This window comes from Pinus tabuliformis, chromosome X (genome assembly GCF_031772625.1).
Source record: "Pinus tabuliformis cultivar Carrire ecotype Pingquan chromosome X, CPIR1, whole genome shotgun sequence".
NCBI classification, from domain to species: Eukaryota; Viridiplantae; Streptophyta; class Pinopsida; order Pinales; family Pinaceae; genus Pinus; species Pinus tabuliformis.
This window is the reverse complement of record NC_142308.1, coordinates 504,106,163-504,122,302: the sequence shown is the minus strand read 5'-3', so window position 1 is coordinate 504,122,302 and position 16,140 is coordinate 504,106,163. Positions and strand designations below refer to the sequence as shown.

General features: G+C 35.2%; 1 protein-coding gene across 1 annotated transcript in view; it reads left to right on the top strand.

Annotated features, from left to right (window-relative positions):
* LOC149140891 (uncharacterized) overlaps positions 1–12,815 on the top strand; it is a 43,302-nt gene extending 30,487 nt beyond the window's left edge. The window contains exons 2-5 of the mRNA XM_089451093.1: positions 2,527–2,767; positions 3,104–3,109; positions 3,852–4,268; positions 12,595–12,815. Of these exons, the coding sequence (XP_089307219.1) occupies positions 2,527–2,767; positions 3,104–3,109; positions 3,852–4,268; positions 12,595–12,815 (885 nt within the window). The remainder of the gene's footprint in view (positions 1–2,526; positions 2,768–3,103; positions 3,110–3,851; positions 4,269–12,594) is intronic.
* Positions 12,816–16,140: the final 3,325 nt, after the last annotated feature.

The following is a 16,140-nucleotide window of genomic DNA, read 5'->3' as shown; positions in this document are numbered from 1 at the left end:
CCTCTTATAATCTCTTGTTGTCTCACCAATGACCATGATTAAATCTTCATCAACGACTAAGACCATTTATGAGTGAATCCATGTGAGTTTCTAGAGAATTCTCACCTTTCTTAATTATTTTTTGTTAATTAACCATTTTCCCTATGTTAGACTTACGAAAAAGTTAATTATTCATTAATTAACTTAATTAAGTCAACTCTAGGTGTTTTCTCCTGAAAAATTTGTTGGGTTCTAGAGCTCTAGTGTTTCTAATCCTCTTCGATTAAAGTCAAGACTAGAACACCTGTCTGATGCTACAAAAATCAAAACAATATCATGAGAACCAAATGAGTGCGAAGGGATGGTGGGATGTTCCTCTCATGTGGATTTATGACCTTCTATCACCTTTCGAGTGAGACATGTGGAGGGTGATTTACATGGTTAAGAAATTGGAAAGAGGTCATGTCGGCCATTAGAACTATAAGTCCTTTTTTCCATAATCTGTATTGCTTCGTTGGCTTGTGAATCTTCCACACAATTATTGGATCTTTGAATGTGAAGGCAATCAACTTGACAACTCATCGAGGATGATAAGACTCTAATTCTGTAGAGGATAACGTTGAGATGAAGGTATTTGGCATTAGGTCCTTTTTTCATATGTCAGATGAGGATTAAGGAATCTCCAAAAACAATAAGATGATGAGGGTAATGAGAACAAGAAATGAAAATACCTTAATAAAGAGCATAAGATTTTGCCAAGATGTTGGTCATAACCCCTATCTTCCATGAGAGCATGACTTCTATAGTTCCTCTAGATGAAAGACTACAAACCGCCCCCCTCTCTTGAGACAAAGATCTTTGACATTAGTTTTTTTTTTTTGGCATATATTAGATGAGGCTTGAGGAATCTCCAAAAACAATAAAATTACAAAAGTGATGAGAGCAACCAAGAAGAAAACCTAGATAAAAATCATAGGCTACTACCAAATTGTTAATCATAATCCCTAAGCTTCCTTGAAAACTTCACTTCTACAATTTCTTTGCAAAGACTCTCTTTCGACGCCACCTCTCCCTTCCTTAATCGAAACTAAAATTTTAAATGATATTGAATTATAGTTTTACACATAAAGTGAAAGTGTAAACAACCAATTTTAAACATGGAAATAAATAATGAATGTGTCTAAATCTCATGGTGGGGTGCAATAGTCATGATATAATAGAAAGGGAATCTATTAACTCTTTGTTTAGGTTGAAGTTACTGTCTATTTTATAAATATAATCAAATTCATAATTATTATTGATTGACCAACACTGTTTTGAAAAGACGGAAAAAAACGTAAATGACATGATAATACGGACTTTCATGATTATGACATGACAGTAGGGACACTAATCATGGTTCGTTAATAAAAATATTCAATTTAAGAAATAAATTAATTAATTTGGTAAGCAATCATAAAGTACACCCACAAAAAACAACTTTGGGAACTGATGTTAAAGATTATTTGTATCTTAGAAAGGGCAAAGAAAAAGATATGGGCCATGCTGACGGACGGTGCACGTTCAAGTCCATAATTATCGGGTCAATATCAAAAGTATAAACAAACTATATATAAAATAAAAAATTTAAAATTAGATGAATGATTTAACTATAAATAAAATATATGAAATAATTGAATAAATACTATCAAAAGTGTAAACAAACTATATATTAAAAAATTCAATATTTAGATAAATGATCTAACTATAAATAAAATATAGGAAATAAATGTAATCAAAAAGTGTGTACCACCTTTTAACATCTATTATTTACCGGAAAAAATATCTTCAATCACCATCACATATATAAATATATATATATATATATATATATATATATATATATATCACTAGTGCTCAGGGATCAAAATTGAACACGCCAGAGCCCTTCAAAGGGTCTCTGGCAAGTCAGAGAAGTAAGAAGAAAATTTTACCAGTAAAAAAAAATTTAAAAATTGATTTTTGTCATTTAAAAAAAAAATTGGAATAATATCTTAAAAATTTTTAAGAAGTGCTGTCAAATTGTCAATTTTTTTTTAAATTTCATTTTTCCTGAAATTAGAATTTTAGGAATGAAAAAATTAGAATTTTAGGAATGTTGAATTTGTAAATTTCTTTTCATGTTAAAACTTAAGTCCCATTTTAGAAACTCCCATTTGAAAAACAACAGTTTCCTTTTGAGTTGATTTTTCTAATTGTGCATATGATGCAAGTTCTTATTACGCCGTAAGGCGTTTCCCTCTGAAATCAACTCCCCTCTCTGCTTACCTGTCATCGTGTAAGCCACACGATTATATGTTAGACGATTGCAACAATTTCAGCCGTTGATCGTTGATTCAAAAGGGTTGCCCAAACGGTTTGGGCGTTTCATTTGGCAGATCGAATAGTTTCATCAGGGCAGCTGAACCGGGCTCTCTAGTGCTACATGCGTCCCACTAACCCTGTTGGCGGGCTTTTCTTGTACTGTCTGTGGGTGGAGTTGATTGATCCCAAGGTTTTACTGAGCAGGCAGCACATTCTCACAAATCCCACATTCTCACAAATCCCGGTGTTCTCAAATCCATCGTTGAGAAAGCGGACATGAGAGAAAGCGATACCGTCCTGGAAATCAGCCCGGGTACTGGAAATCTAACCCTAGAATTGCTGCAGGCCGCCCACAGAGTCATCGCAGTCGAGATCGATCCCCGGATGATCGAAGTAGTTCACAAACGCATAAAGGGGACCGAAATGGCTCAGAGATTGGAGGTGAGTTCCAATTTCCTTTGCATCTTGTTTTTACATTCATTCACCTTATTTACCTCATTAACAATATGTCAATTCCACATGGATTGTGACTCTTCATGCCCACCCCAAGTTTCAAATCCTCAGAGACATGTTTTCCCTTCATGAGCTGTTGCTTCTATGCACCTGTGTAAGCAGCGACTCAGGCTCCGGCAGCCGGCTCCATGTGGATGGGGCAAGGTGTAGGTCTTCTGCCACAATCACTGAGACATATGTTTTCGAATATCTGTTGTCAGCCTGCTATAGTTCGTTATGATATTCACATAATGGAAATGGGCATGCTTTTTGCATGACCTGACTTCAGTTCATCGTGATAATCCCATAATGGAGAAGGGTGCGCTTGCTGCATTTGTAAACTGGAAACATCAACCAAAAAAAAATCCTACATTGACAACAATACTGAAGAAGGTTTATTTGTGAAATACCACATACATTAAAACTTTTTCAAATCTTTGCCAATCTGAAAACTGGGTTTAGGGTGAATTTCTCATGCCTATGCGATGAAAATTGGCTATGGGGTGAAGTCCTCATGCTTATGTGATAGCAGCCTTCTTTTCTTCAGTTACTACCTTTCTCCAATCTAATGATGCTTAGAAGTACCTGTGTGCTTTGGGAAGCCATAATCTTGTAACGTACTGCACTTTCTGTCTGGCAATGAAAAATGCCAATTTTGGCAATAAAACACTTCTTCTTTTTGCAAATTTGATGTTGCAGATGGATTCCCTACCCCCTTATGTCCAATTGGGCACCTCAGTATTAAATTTATGCAATTCAAACCTGTAATTCCAAGATTCTGGAAAAATTTCTGCCAGATTTACAAGGAAAATGCACTGGAAAGAGATTATGTTTACTGCAAGGTTAGCCTAAGCTATGTGCTTTGCAGGTTCCCTTGTGATGTCTTCATAATTGTCTCTTGCAATTCCTTTTTTGTTCCTTGTGATTGCTGTCTTTGGTGATACCTTATTAATTTTTGGGATTACGATAAATCAAAGTTGCTCTTCTCTAATATGACTATCTCCTTTTTCTTTTCTGTTATGGACAATTGGTGCGAGGGGACATACTACGAATAGACTTGCCAACTTTTGACATATGTGTAGCCAATATACCTTACCAGATATCATCTCCGCTCATCTTCAAGCTTTTGTCCACCATGCCCAAGTTTCGAAGTGCCACCCTCATGCTTCAGAAGGAATTTGGCCACCGCCTCGTGGCAAAGCCTGGTGATTCCCTTTTCAATCGCCTGGCTGTCAATGTGGATCTTCTGGCCAGTACCAAGCTCCTTATGGATGTGAGCAAGAGGCATTTTACGCCATGCCCTAAAGTGGATTCCTCTGTTGTGAGAATCGAACCAAGGGCATGGCCTCCTCCAGTCGACTTGAGTGAATGGAATAGATTCACTCTGATGTGTTTCACCAGAAAGAATAAGACTCTCGGTGCAATCTTCCTGTTCATCAATTTTAATCTTGAAGGCATATATCCCTACTATTGTTTATTTGCTCCCCAAGATTATCTTCTTTAAAGGCATTTAGAGCATGGATGGCAGCAATTTCTCAACAAACAGTATAGGTACATTTGCATTGTATGAGCAAATGGAGGAATTTTTCCTTTTTAGTTAAAAGGACGAATCATCTTCGGTTTTTCTTTGCGAGCAATACTTTAAGCAGACAGGCGTTTCAATATGAATTAGTTATGTTTTTTCGATCTCTTCATATTTATTTTCTTCAACATGTTTGAAACCTTTTCTTCTGGGAACTATTGTTTTTGCAAATATTTTACCTTGAATCAATTCGTCTCAGCATGCATTCAAGTTAGTTAGAGTGGAATCACATAGGTTTCAGCAGTTTAGCCTAGTCGGTTGTCTCATTAGTCAGGACTTATGAGATGTATGTTAAAAGACTGAAACCTGCTTATGTTAAGGTGAATTTGTGCTGAAAACAGTTTTCAATACTCACGGATCAGACCTTGATCCGAAGAAACTTGTGGGTTAATGGAAACTCATGATCACAGATATAACTGAAAAAGGGAAAAGGAAACCCTCCTATTGAACGATTTCCTCTGCGAAGTTTTTCTCAAGCTCTTGTCAAATACAAGGCAAACTCTTACATTCCACTTAACAGAGTTCTTCGCAGAACTGAGGTTTTAAACATTTTGTTCGTAACTGACAGGAAAAATATCTTGAAGATGGATCACTTTCAGCTGCATAATTTTTTTAGTGTCTTGTACTCTAAAGTTGGAGTACAAGGGAAAATATTCCTTGCTCATTAAATAAAGCCTCATCTATGACTTCGTCGGTAACAACCACTCTTTAGAAGGTAGGCCCCGATATAAATACCAACATTTTGAAAGAGAGTCTAAAATCCTGAAAGGCTCTAAAGGATGACTTCCCCACAAAGATTAGTCTTGCACATTACACAAGATTTGATCGAAGGATTTTCTGCGTAATGAAAAAGGCAATATGGGAGATTCCAATCACGTTCCAAGGCATTTTTTAAAATGTGGATGTGACAAAAGGTTGTTGTGGAACGTGCTGTTTGTATATTTTAACACACTAACACTTTACAACAATGAACTAACAATATTCATGATGAAAATAGCAATAGGGAAGATTTATCTGCATAATGAAAAAGACAATATGGGAGATTCCAATCATGTTCCAAGGCATTTTTTAAAATGTGGACGTGACAAAAGGTTGTTGTGGAAGGTGTTGTTTGTATATGGGAAATTTCTTGATCATTGTGTATAATCCTAATGTTGATAGATATGTCTACTAAGTGGTTCCAGTTAATGGGGCATTCATTTGAGTGGTCAATATATTTTTATTATTTATCAAAGTAATCTTGTGTTGTATTTGTGTTCTTCAATTTATGCCTTACGGCGTTTCCTTTGCAACATCTGATGCAAATGCTAGTTAATTATTATGTCACAATTACCTTTTGATACCATTACATTTGGCAGTTGTTCCCATTTCAAAAACAACAGTTTCTTTTCGAGTTGTTTTTTTTAATTGTGCATATGATAGAAGTTCTTATTAATTATTATGTCACAACTACCCCTTGATACCATTACATTTGGTAGTTTCAATTGAGAGCGACTAGATGTCAATATGGGCCATGTATTAGGTCTGTAATTTCCTTGGGTTGTGCTTGAAGGTTGCCTAAAGCAAGGTTTGATGACGATTTAAGTTGGAGAGGAGCATAGATTCATCATTCAGCAAACGACTTTCAAGCAAGGTTTAAGCACGATTTATGCTTGGAGAGGAGCACATTCAACAAGCTTCCTAACATACTGGATTTGATTTGTTTGCGGATTCCCAATTCCTGGTATGTTTTCATATTAAAAAAGGAGATACCAAAAACATATACACATTTGTACATTCGTTTGTTGAATCCTAAACCTATTTAGAATTTTACTAAATTTTTTCGTTCATGCAATAAACTTAAATTTGATTGAGCTACTTGTATATTGGCTTGAACGTTTTGGTCACAAAAATTTCCTACAAAATTAATCCTTATCTAAACTGGAGCAGGAATATAGGTCTCCTTTTTATCCGTTAATGGTAAATGCATTCGATATATTAGTTGTGGCTCATATCAGACCTGCCTTATATACAACATCCATGGGGTTGTTGTTCCACCATTTTCCTGTGGCTCATATCAGACCTGCCTTATATACAACATCCATGGGGTTGTTGTTCCACCATTTTCCTGTGAAAAAATAAAAAGAAATTTGAAAATAATTTACTGTTGTCAATTGAATTGCTCTTTTCTTTTATGCTTTTCATTATAGAAGTGCGACCTGAATATGTGCCCTTCTAACTGAAATTAAGACCTGCCCTTCAAATTTGATCACTGCCAGTGCTGTCCTCACATAAGAATGTTAAAAAATAAAATTGGATTTCACAACTATATATGTTGTCTCTGAGAATTAAAATTAGTTTTAGCATCTTGTAGGGTTCCTATTATTCGTAAATAAAAAAATAGAATCTCTGTAAAATTTGTTTTTTAGAAGTTTTAATCATGTAAATTGAGTATAGTCAATAAAGCTATGGAGAGGTAATTTTTATTTTTTAATTAAGATATTTATATTTTAATGGATAGATAGAAGATTTTCGTTAAAGTTTAATGTTGTATAATAATAAAAAAATTATTAGTTATAATAATATATTCACTATGATTTCAATAATAACACTTATAATCTAAAATAATAAATATCATAAATATAAATATTTTAAAAAAATTATAAAATTTTATTTATTTTTAATATTATTATATGGATTATTTTAAATATACAAATTAAACAAAATTTTATAATTTATAAGGTTATGAATTAAATAAATATAATTAATTTTTTATCAATTAAATTAAATTAGAATTTATATAATAAATTTTCTCAGAAAGGTTTAAATTAATTTTATTATATGGATTATTTTAAAATATACGAATTAAACAAAATTTTATAATTTATAAGGTTATGAATTAAATAAATATAATTAATTTTTTATCAATTAAATTAAATTAGAATTTATATAATAAATTTTCTCAGAAAGGTTTAAAATGAAAAAAAATAGAGTTTGTTGATTTTTTTTTTTTAAATCAGAAATAATTTTATATTTTATATAAAAAATGTATAGAGAATTTTCAAAATTTTATTTTTTAATTTATTTTAAAAACAAATCCATAAAATTATTATAGAGATTTAAATATATTTATATTTAAAAAAAAATATTTTTTTTTATCAAATTTACAAAAGGAAAATTCATAGTTATAAGTATTTTCAAGAGTAATTTCATTATTTTATTTAAACAGTTGTCATTTATCTTTTTAAGGTTTTGAAAACTAAAAGTTGCAATTTATTTTTTTAATTTTTTGAAAGCTACCTTTTTTTTATCCTATAAAAATATATTTTAAATAAAATTTTCAAAATTATTATTATTCTAATAATTAAATAATAAAATTAATGATATTTATTTTAATAATAACAAAAAAAATTATATTAATAAAAAAATTTGAGTTCCTAGTTGGAGTGTATTGGGATGAATACTACAAGGGAAATTTCTCAAACAATTTTAATAAGAGGATGACAAAAAAGCAATCCTCCTCCCAACAGAGGATAGAGTGGGGAGATCCAAAACTAAGTCTACTAAAACTTAAATATATTGTTTCTTGAGTACAAGATTAGTCTTGCACAAGATGATACAAAAAGAAAATATTTCTATGATTTTCCCCAAACTGACCCTAATAGATCCATGGGAAGAGAAAGAGTGTTGGGCCTCATATTTTAGGAATTTATTTCTTCAAGATTTTCTACCTTTGGTTAACAGAGGGGATGAAAAAAAATTGTTTTTCAAAACATCTAAATAGGAAAGAGGCAAGGACGAAATATTGGCCACCCCCTTACTTTTGCTTCCTTCATTTCTAAATAGAGTTTTTTCATTTTCCTTGAATAGAACCTCTGATGTTCTCTGATTGCATTTGATTTGGAGCTAGATTATCAAAATGGAGCATTGGATGAGATTGGGCTTCTTCAACCTCATCTTCTTCCTTCGAAGATTGCAAAACTTCATATCTATTATTGGAGGGAGAACACTGGTGAAACTTAGGCTTATTGGCATGATGATACCTCTTAAATTTCTTTTGCTTCCTTAACATTATTTTGAGTAGATGGTGATGCACTAAAAGGAGGCTAAGATGCTAGATCATTAGGACATATTTTTGCATAATGGCCATACTCATGGAGAGGATACCATTAAAAGGAAATTTCTCATAATCTAGAGCCTTAAGATGACTCTATCCCTCCAAGTCAACTCAAATTAACTTAGTAAATCCTTTCGCAAAATCTATTTCAACACAAATTCTGGCATATGAAAAAATATTCTCCATTAATTATAAACAAATGATATAACAACCCAAATTATCTCAAATTACTTTTAAAATGCCATTACCTCAACAAATAAATTAAAAAATATAACAATCTAATCCAAATAAACACAAAACAAAATTCAGTATTAAAATCAAATTCCAAAATTTAATAAATAAAAACCAATTTTATCAATAAATATTTTTCTAAAAGTACTTCTCATCACAAAACCTTTAACACCTAACTCTATTTTCCCTTTATACATAAGTCACTACAAAATTCTAAAATTCATTTTCATGAAACATAAAAATCATCATTTCACATAATGTTTCATCACAAAATCCCAAACCTTTAATACCATCTCTATCTTCCCTTTTAACATGGGTCAATATAGAATTCTAAAATTCCTTTTAAATGGAACATCGAAATGATCTTTACACGTCACGTTTTAAATTTTTTTAACAACATAAAAGAAAGAATGGAGGCTCTCCTTTATAAGGAATTTATGTGATTATGTGCTTTTTGATATTTCATAACAACATAAAACATACCTAGAATAAATGGGTAGAAGATGTGACTATGTGTTTTTCATATTTTATATATAAATTAAAAAAATGTCTATTGTATATAACATAAAATATGTTTTTATCACACTCAAATTTTATTCAAAATTTAACATAGTTTTATCCATTTTATTCTTTTTTTGACTACCATCCAAATATTAAGAAAAAACATACATTACTAAAAACTCAACTACAAACACAATTATTTTAGCTTCCCACCTATAACACTTATAACATTTATTTATACAATTTCCCTCTTCCCTATTTTCATCTTTGCTAAATTAACTTTCATATTTCGTGTTAGGGTCCTATAATTTTTTACAGGATCCTATAACTGATCATTATTGTAATGCCCCGGGGAAAGAATGTAAATATTTGGTTTACTGTGGTAAATATAAACTATGCCCCGGGAAAGAATGTAAATATTTGGTTTACTGTGGTAAATATAAACTGAACCTGATATTATTATCTATTTGAAATTTAATAACATTTGTTTTATTATGAGAGATAAGAAATGTTTCTTTTAAAAAAGTTGGTAACTTCTCAAGGAGGAAGTTTTTCTCTTGGGAAAAGACAGTTGCTGTGGGTGCAACCCTAACTACCTCCCCTAACTGGAAGAGTTTCCAGAGAAAAGGAGGGGAGGGGAGGAAAAATCTGCGCTGTAGGGACAGGCAGAAAAAAGAGAAAGTAGGCTAAGTCTGGTGATGATCAGATAGCCCTGCACATTGTGCAAGTAACTTGCGGAAGACTGTTGTCTAGCAAGTAAGCAAGGGGGGAGATTCTGGTCCCGAAAGACGAATCTCATGGTTGGGTGGTTGAGAGGCAGCAAAAGTCCCAGGTTCGGGTGAACCTTCAAGAAGGTCTTTACCAGCTGGAGAACCAGGTACGTAAAGAAACCTCTGAGGGAAAACTGTTGTGTGAACTTTATCATGTATCGTAATTCTGTTAAAAGAGGAGTGGAAGGCTTTCTCTACAGTGAATAGTAGAGGAACTCGAGAGGAGAGATGGGAGTCCTCTTCTGTATATCTTTACAAAGTATGAACTGGTAGTCTGTGTAAGAGTTTTCTTCTTATTTATGAACTGGAAATAACTGCAAGAGAAGTCTGTAGAAAAACTATCCATAAACTATTTGTAGAAAGTTCAGAAAAATTAGCAGACTCAGATTAGCAAAAGACTGTCCTTGTAGAAGACAAGAATCCATATAGAAATTAACGGAGTGACTGTATAAGAGCTCTTTCCTTAGTTATGCCAAACATAAAGAAAATGCTGGAAAAATCTTGAGGGCAGATACAAACCCTCGGAGCACAAACAATGGAGAGACAACTATGAAAGATTTTAAAGAAAATGCAGAGAGGAAAAATAGTTCCGCATGCATAACGAATCCAAACCCAAAACTGTTTCTTTCTCTACATGCATGCAGCTATAATAATATATGAAAACAGCTATAATTAACATTTGATAGCTGGGAAAATCATGCAGCTATATTAACATTTGACAGTAGCGCAAATCATGTAGATATATTAACATTGATAGCAGAACGAATCTTGTAGCTATATAAACATGCTAAAGCAAAGCATTCATGATAAAGTTAGAAAAACAACATATCTAGAGCTCTGAGGAGCGGATTAAAGCATAAAAGAAATCGTGAATATTGTATGTTCAAAAGGGAATAGCAGTGCCATAGGGTTAGACTTGAAAGAAAATGCCAAAATTCATCAAAACCCTGCTAAACTTAAACCATCATTAGCCGTGCTAGAGATTGCGTACCCAAAATCTCATAAAATATGCAGAACATACATAATAGCATTCCTTGGAATCAAAAACTGAGCATTTAAATACACAGTAAAAACCATAGGAATTTTATAACTCAAGGAACCCTGAAGGGGCTAGATCATTATAGCATAAAGAGAAGCCGCAACGCTTGGCAATTCTGCTATGCATTTTAAATCTTAACATATACTCTAGTCTCAAGGACCCTAACAGAAACTGGAAAATATACAAAATTGTGCCCAACAAAAAGATAAACTGAAGTATGCTACAGTGGGTTCAACCCAGGAATTATATCCAGAATTGTTCTTTCTTCTAAACGAATGAAATATATAGCATATCAACAAATTAAAGAACAAGGCCGAGGGCATATCAAAACAAACAATGCGCTAGGATAACTGAGGCTTCAGTTCTGAGAAACAATCCGGAAAAACAAATTCCATTAACTTAACCCTGAAAAGAGCAGAGTAAACCCTGACTGGCATATAGAAATCGCCACCAATCTGATACAATAAAAGAAGTAGGAGTCATAAAGACTTGGGCTGGAGGGCTTATAAAAATAAATTGGAAGAACCCCCCCTTCCTTTCAACAACCCACAGTGGGCAACATTCAATAAAATCCATAAAATCGAAAACCTTCAAGAGAAGAATTACATGAAACTTACCCGATAGCCTTCACAGAAGGGGTAAAACCTGGAAAACTTGGGGAGCATCGTTCAGAACCTTCGGTGACTTCTGGAGGCCGGCAACATGACCCCTCAACCATAGAACAAAGGCAAGCAAGGAAAACTATTAGAGATTTGGACAGAAAATGTAACGATAACCTGAGAAGAGAAAAAATTCGAAGAATTTAAGAACTTGCATGGATAAACCCTTACCAAAAGATGACTGCTGCAATAACCAGGTCGATTATAGTCCAGGGCTTGGTGGTATCCATAGACCATCTAGATTCATTCGACGTGAAGGAGTTCTGGACCATTCGGTGCTAGGGAGAAAGACGGAGCTAAAACAAACCTTGTGCAAATGGATAGGGAGCCTCCACGCTACCGGATAAACAAGGGTGGAGTACATCGAGCTAGCACAGCCCTCGGATGGGCGTAGATGCATCCACACCGTCGATGAGGGGAGAAGCCCGAGGGGCGCGAAATCAGAGTGTACTCTGGCCATACCCCATCACATGACAGAAACAGTGGTAAATAAATTTCCCAAGCCAGATGTTAAGAGTAGACAGCGCCAACATTAAAGCTGTCATCAAACAAAACTTCTACTAGAAAGTTTTTCTGACAACACAAAACAAAACTCTTTGATATTTCCAGAATGGCGTATTTGATATTTGACAGCTATGTAAGGTCAATATGTAATATTTAATATGCACGTTGGGGTTGAATTGGGTTTGACAAACATGTAAGAAATTTTTTATTAGGGTAAGTTTATATCATGTAGGTGGGTACATTACAAGTGGTATCAGAGCCAAGTGTCAAAAACTGTGGCCTCTGGGAAACAAAACAGATAAAGTGTATACATTTTATGTTCATCTCTATTGAGTAGTTAAAGAAAAATAGTTAATGCGTTGACCCTTCTTCTGTTACTTTTCTTATGTTAAGTACAGGAAAACAGAAGACCGACAATATGAGAAGAGCAGACAGTGTGTCACGTAGGTTTGTGGCGGGTCAGGGACCTACAACCAGCCTTGAAAATAACCCAGAATTATGGGTACAGCTTGGAGAGGAGGCTCGCAATACGAATCTTGCAATATTAGAGATAGTACAGGAGTTGAAAAATGAAATGGCCCGATTGCGGGAGGATAACGCGAGGTTAACCATGGAATAGGAAAGGATCATAAAGAGCCTATTTGACAAGCAGAATCAACAACTGCTGAATCCCAGCGCTGAGCAGCAAAGGGTGTCAGAGGAGCAAAATCACCACATAGAACCAGAAGAGTCAGAAGGAAGGGAGGAGGAATGATCTGATAATGCTTCCGAGCAACAGACATCAAAAAGGCAACGGATAGAGTTGCAAGGGGAGTTTCGTAAGATCAAACCGCCACACTTTGACAGAGAACAGGAGGAAGCAGCTGAGGCGTGGTTGATTAATATGAACAAATACTTCTAGCTATATGAATACGATCACAACCTCAAGGCACGGTTGGCCATTTTCCAATTACAGGGAAAAGCCACCCTGTGGTGGGAAGAAGTTAAGATGGTAAGAGGAGTAAGTGAACAGAATATAACTTGGGAAAAATTTCAAAAATACTTTAAGGAAAGATACCTGACCGAATGTTTCTATGATAAAAAAGCAAGAGAATTCCATGACCTGCGACTGGGACAACAAACTATGGATGAATTTATCACTCGTTTTACTTCATTGCTCCGTTATGTGCCTTATATCCGAGAGGAAAAGGCTAAAGTATAGAGGTTCGTCAGTAGTTTACCTTTGAACATGAGGGAAAGAATTGAGTTTGACAACCCAAAGACGATGGACGAGGCCATACGTAAAGCCCGAATTTGCTACCAGCAAAGCAAGCAGAAGGGAGAAATCGTGGGTAAGAAATGGGTTGATAAGAAAAGCAACAAATTGGCTAGAAATACTAAAGGAAATCGAGGTGGTGGTAACAAAGGATTTGCCAAGGGGCAAAACAACAGAAATATATAGAAGAATCTGCTCCAATTAAAGCCCCCCATTGAGTCTAGAACTAGTGAACAACCTGGAAAAATAGACAACGAAGGGACAGCAAGGCCTCCAGTGCAATGTTGGGGTTGTGGTGGACCTCATTACGTAAAAAACTGCCCTCAACGAAAAGGAACCAAACAGGTTTCCTAGATCTATGAAGCATCTACAGTTGGCGATGTAGGACGGAGTTTACCAAAGATTAATGCTGCCCTGGAAGATCGTCAGGCGGAGTACCAGCCGACCATGGTGGAATTTGAAGGTAAGCTCTTAGACCTTGCTGTAACTATTTTAATTGATCCTGGAGCTACGTTAAGTTATATTAGTCTTAAGGTTGTGGAGCATTGTAAATTGCAAACTATTAAATTTAAGGACCCTTGGCTAGTACAGCTGGCAACAGGGGCAAAGAGACGAGTGCTTGCTAAGGTCAATAACTGCCCTTTAAAGATAGCAGGACAGCCAGTGACGGTAGATTTAAATGTGCTTCCCCTTGGTTCGTATGATGTACTGATTGGTATGGACTGGTTAGAAAAACACTGGTCCATAATTAATTGTAAAACTAAGACTATCTGTTATAAAGATGAGCTTGGAACAAAGCAAGAGATGCAAGGAATTAAGCGGCCAATGCAGATTCGACCAATAACCGCCTCTCAGTTAGCAAAATGCATTAGGAAAGGATGTTAGATTTATGCCATCCAAGTGGGTTATGCCAACTCGAAAAATAAAATAGCCACATTGGAAAACATTCCTATGATACAAGAATTTGTTGATGTGTTTCCAGAAGAGATTCCCAGACTGCCACCCAAGAGAGACATAGATTTTACCATCGAATTGGTGCCAGGAGCAGCCTCGGTGTCCCGAGCACCCTACAAAATGAGCACACCAGAGTTGACAGAGTTAAAAATGCAATTACAGGAGCTGTTAGACAAAAACTACATTCGCCCCAGTGTGTCACCCTGGGGAGCCCTGGTGTTGTTCGTTAAGAAGAAAGACGGGACCCTTCGCATGTGTATGGATTATCGCCAATTGAATAAATTGACGATCAAAAATAAGTATCCTCTACCCCGTATTGATGAACTGTTTGATCAAGTAAAAGGAGCAACAATATTCTCAAAGATTGATTTGCGATCAGGGTATCACCAAATCAGGATTAAAGAGGAAGACATAGCTAAAACAGCTTTTAGAACACGATATGGTCATTATGAGTTTGTGGTGTTACCCTTTGGGTTAACCAATGCCCCCACAACCTTTATGTGTCTAATGAACAACATATTTCATCAGTATTTGGATAAGTTTGTGCTGATTTTTATTGATGATATACTGATATATTCTCGAACTATGGAGGAGCACCAGGAGCACCTCAGATTAGTATTGCAAACCCTCCAAGAACACCAATTATACACTAAGTTCAGCAAATGTGATTTCTTTAAGGAACAAATACAATATTTGGGCCATATAATCACTAAAGAAGGGATCACAGTGGATCCCGAAAAGATAAGGACCATAATGGAATGGCCGGTACCAAAGGATGTGGCAGACATCAGATCCTTCATGGGGCTAGCAGGTTATTACAGACGGTTTGTGGAAGGATTTTCGAGAGTAGCTTATCCAATCACTTCCTTACAGAAAAAGGGAAGAACCTTTAGGTGGACCCCTGAATGTCAAAAAAGTTTCGAACAACTTAAACATCTGCTCACCACCGCACCCATTCTAAGCATAGCCGATCCTAGTAAGGATTATGTGGTGTGCACGGACGCAAGTAAGGAAGGGGTAGGAGGTGTGTTAATGCAAGAAGGGAAGGTAATTGCTTATGAGTCAAGAAAATTAAAAGAGCATGAGCAGAAATATTTCACTTATGATCTAGAGTTGGCAGCTGTCATTCACGCTTTAAAAATGTGGTGACATTATCTTATGGGAAGAAAATTTCTATTATTGACAGATCACCACAGTCTGACCAATTATTTTAGCCAGCCCACCTTAAATGCTAGGCAAGCACAGTGGGTGGATTTCTTAAGTGGTTTTGATTTTGAGATCAAGCATTTGAAAGGGAAAGAGAACCGGGTGGTGGATGCTTTAAGTCAGAAATTGCAATGTCTATATGAAATTTCTTGCAGTGAAGGGAAAATCCCCTTCGAAGAAATGATTAAAATGGCAGCAGAACAAGATACTGCATATCAGCAAATAAAACAGCAAGTTCAACACCCAACCAGCAAAGAAAAACAACCAGGTTATGCCTTGGATGCTGCTGGAATGCTGTATTACAAGAAAAGGTTGTATGTGCCCAATCAGAACAACATTAAAAACTTGATTTTGGATGAATATCATAAGAGTCATTACGCTGGACACCCAGGATATCAGAAAATGATCACTGCACTTCGAAAAGAATATTATTGGCTAGGTATGAAGAAAGATGTGGCTGGATACTTGGCACATTGTCTGGAGTGCCAACAAATTAAAGTAGAACACCAACACCCTGCGGGGTTATTAC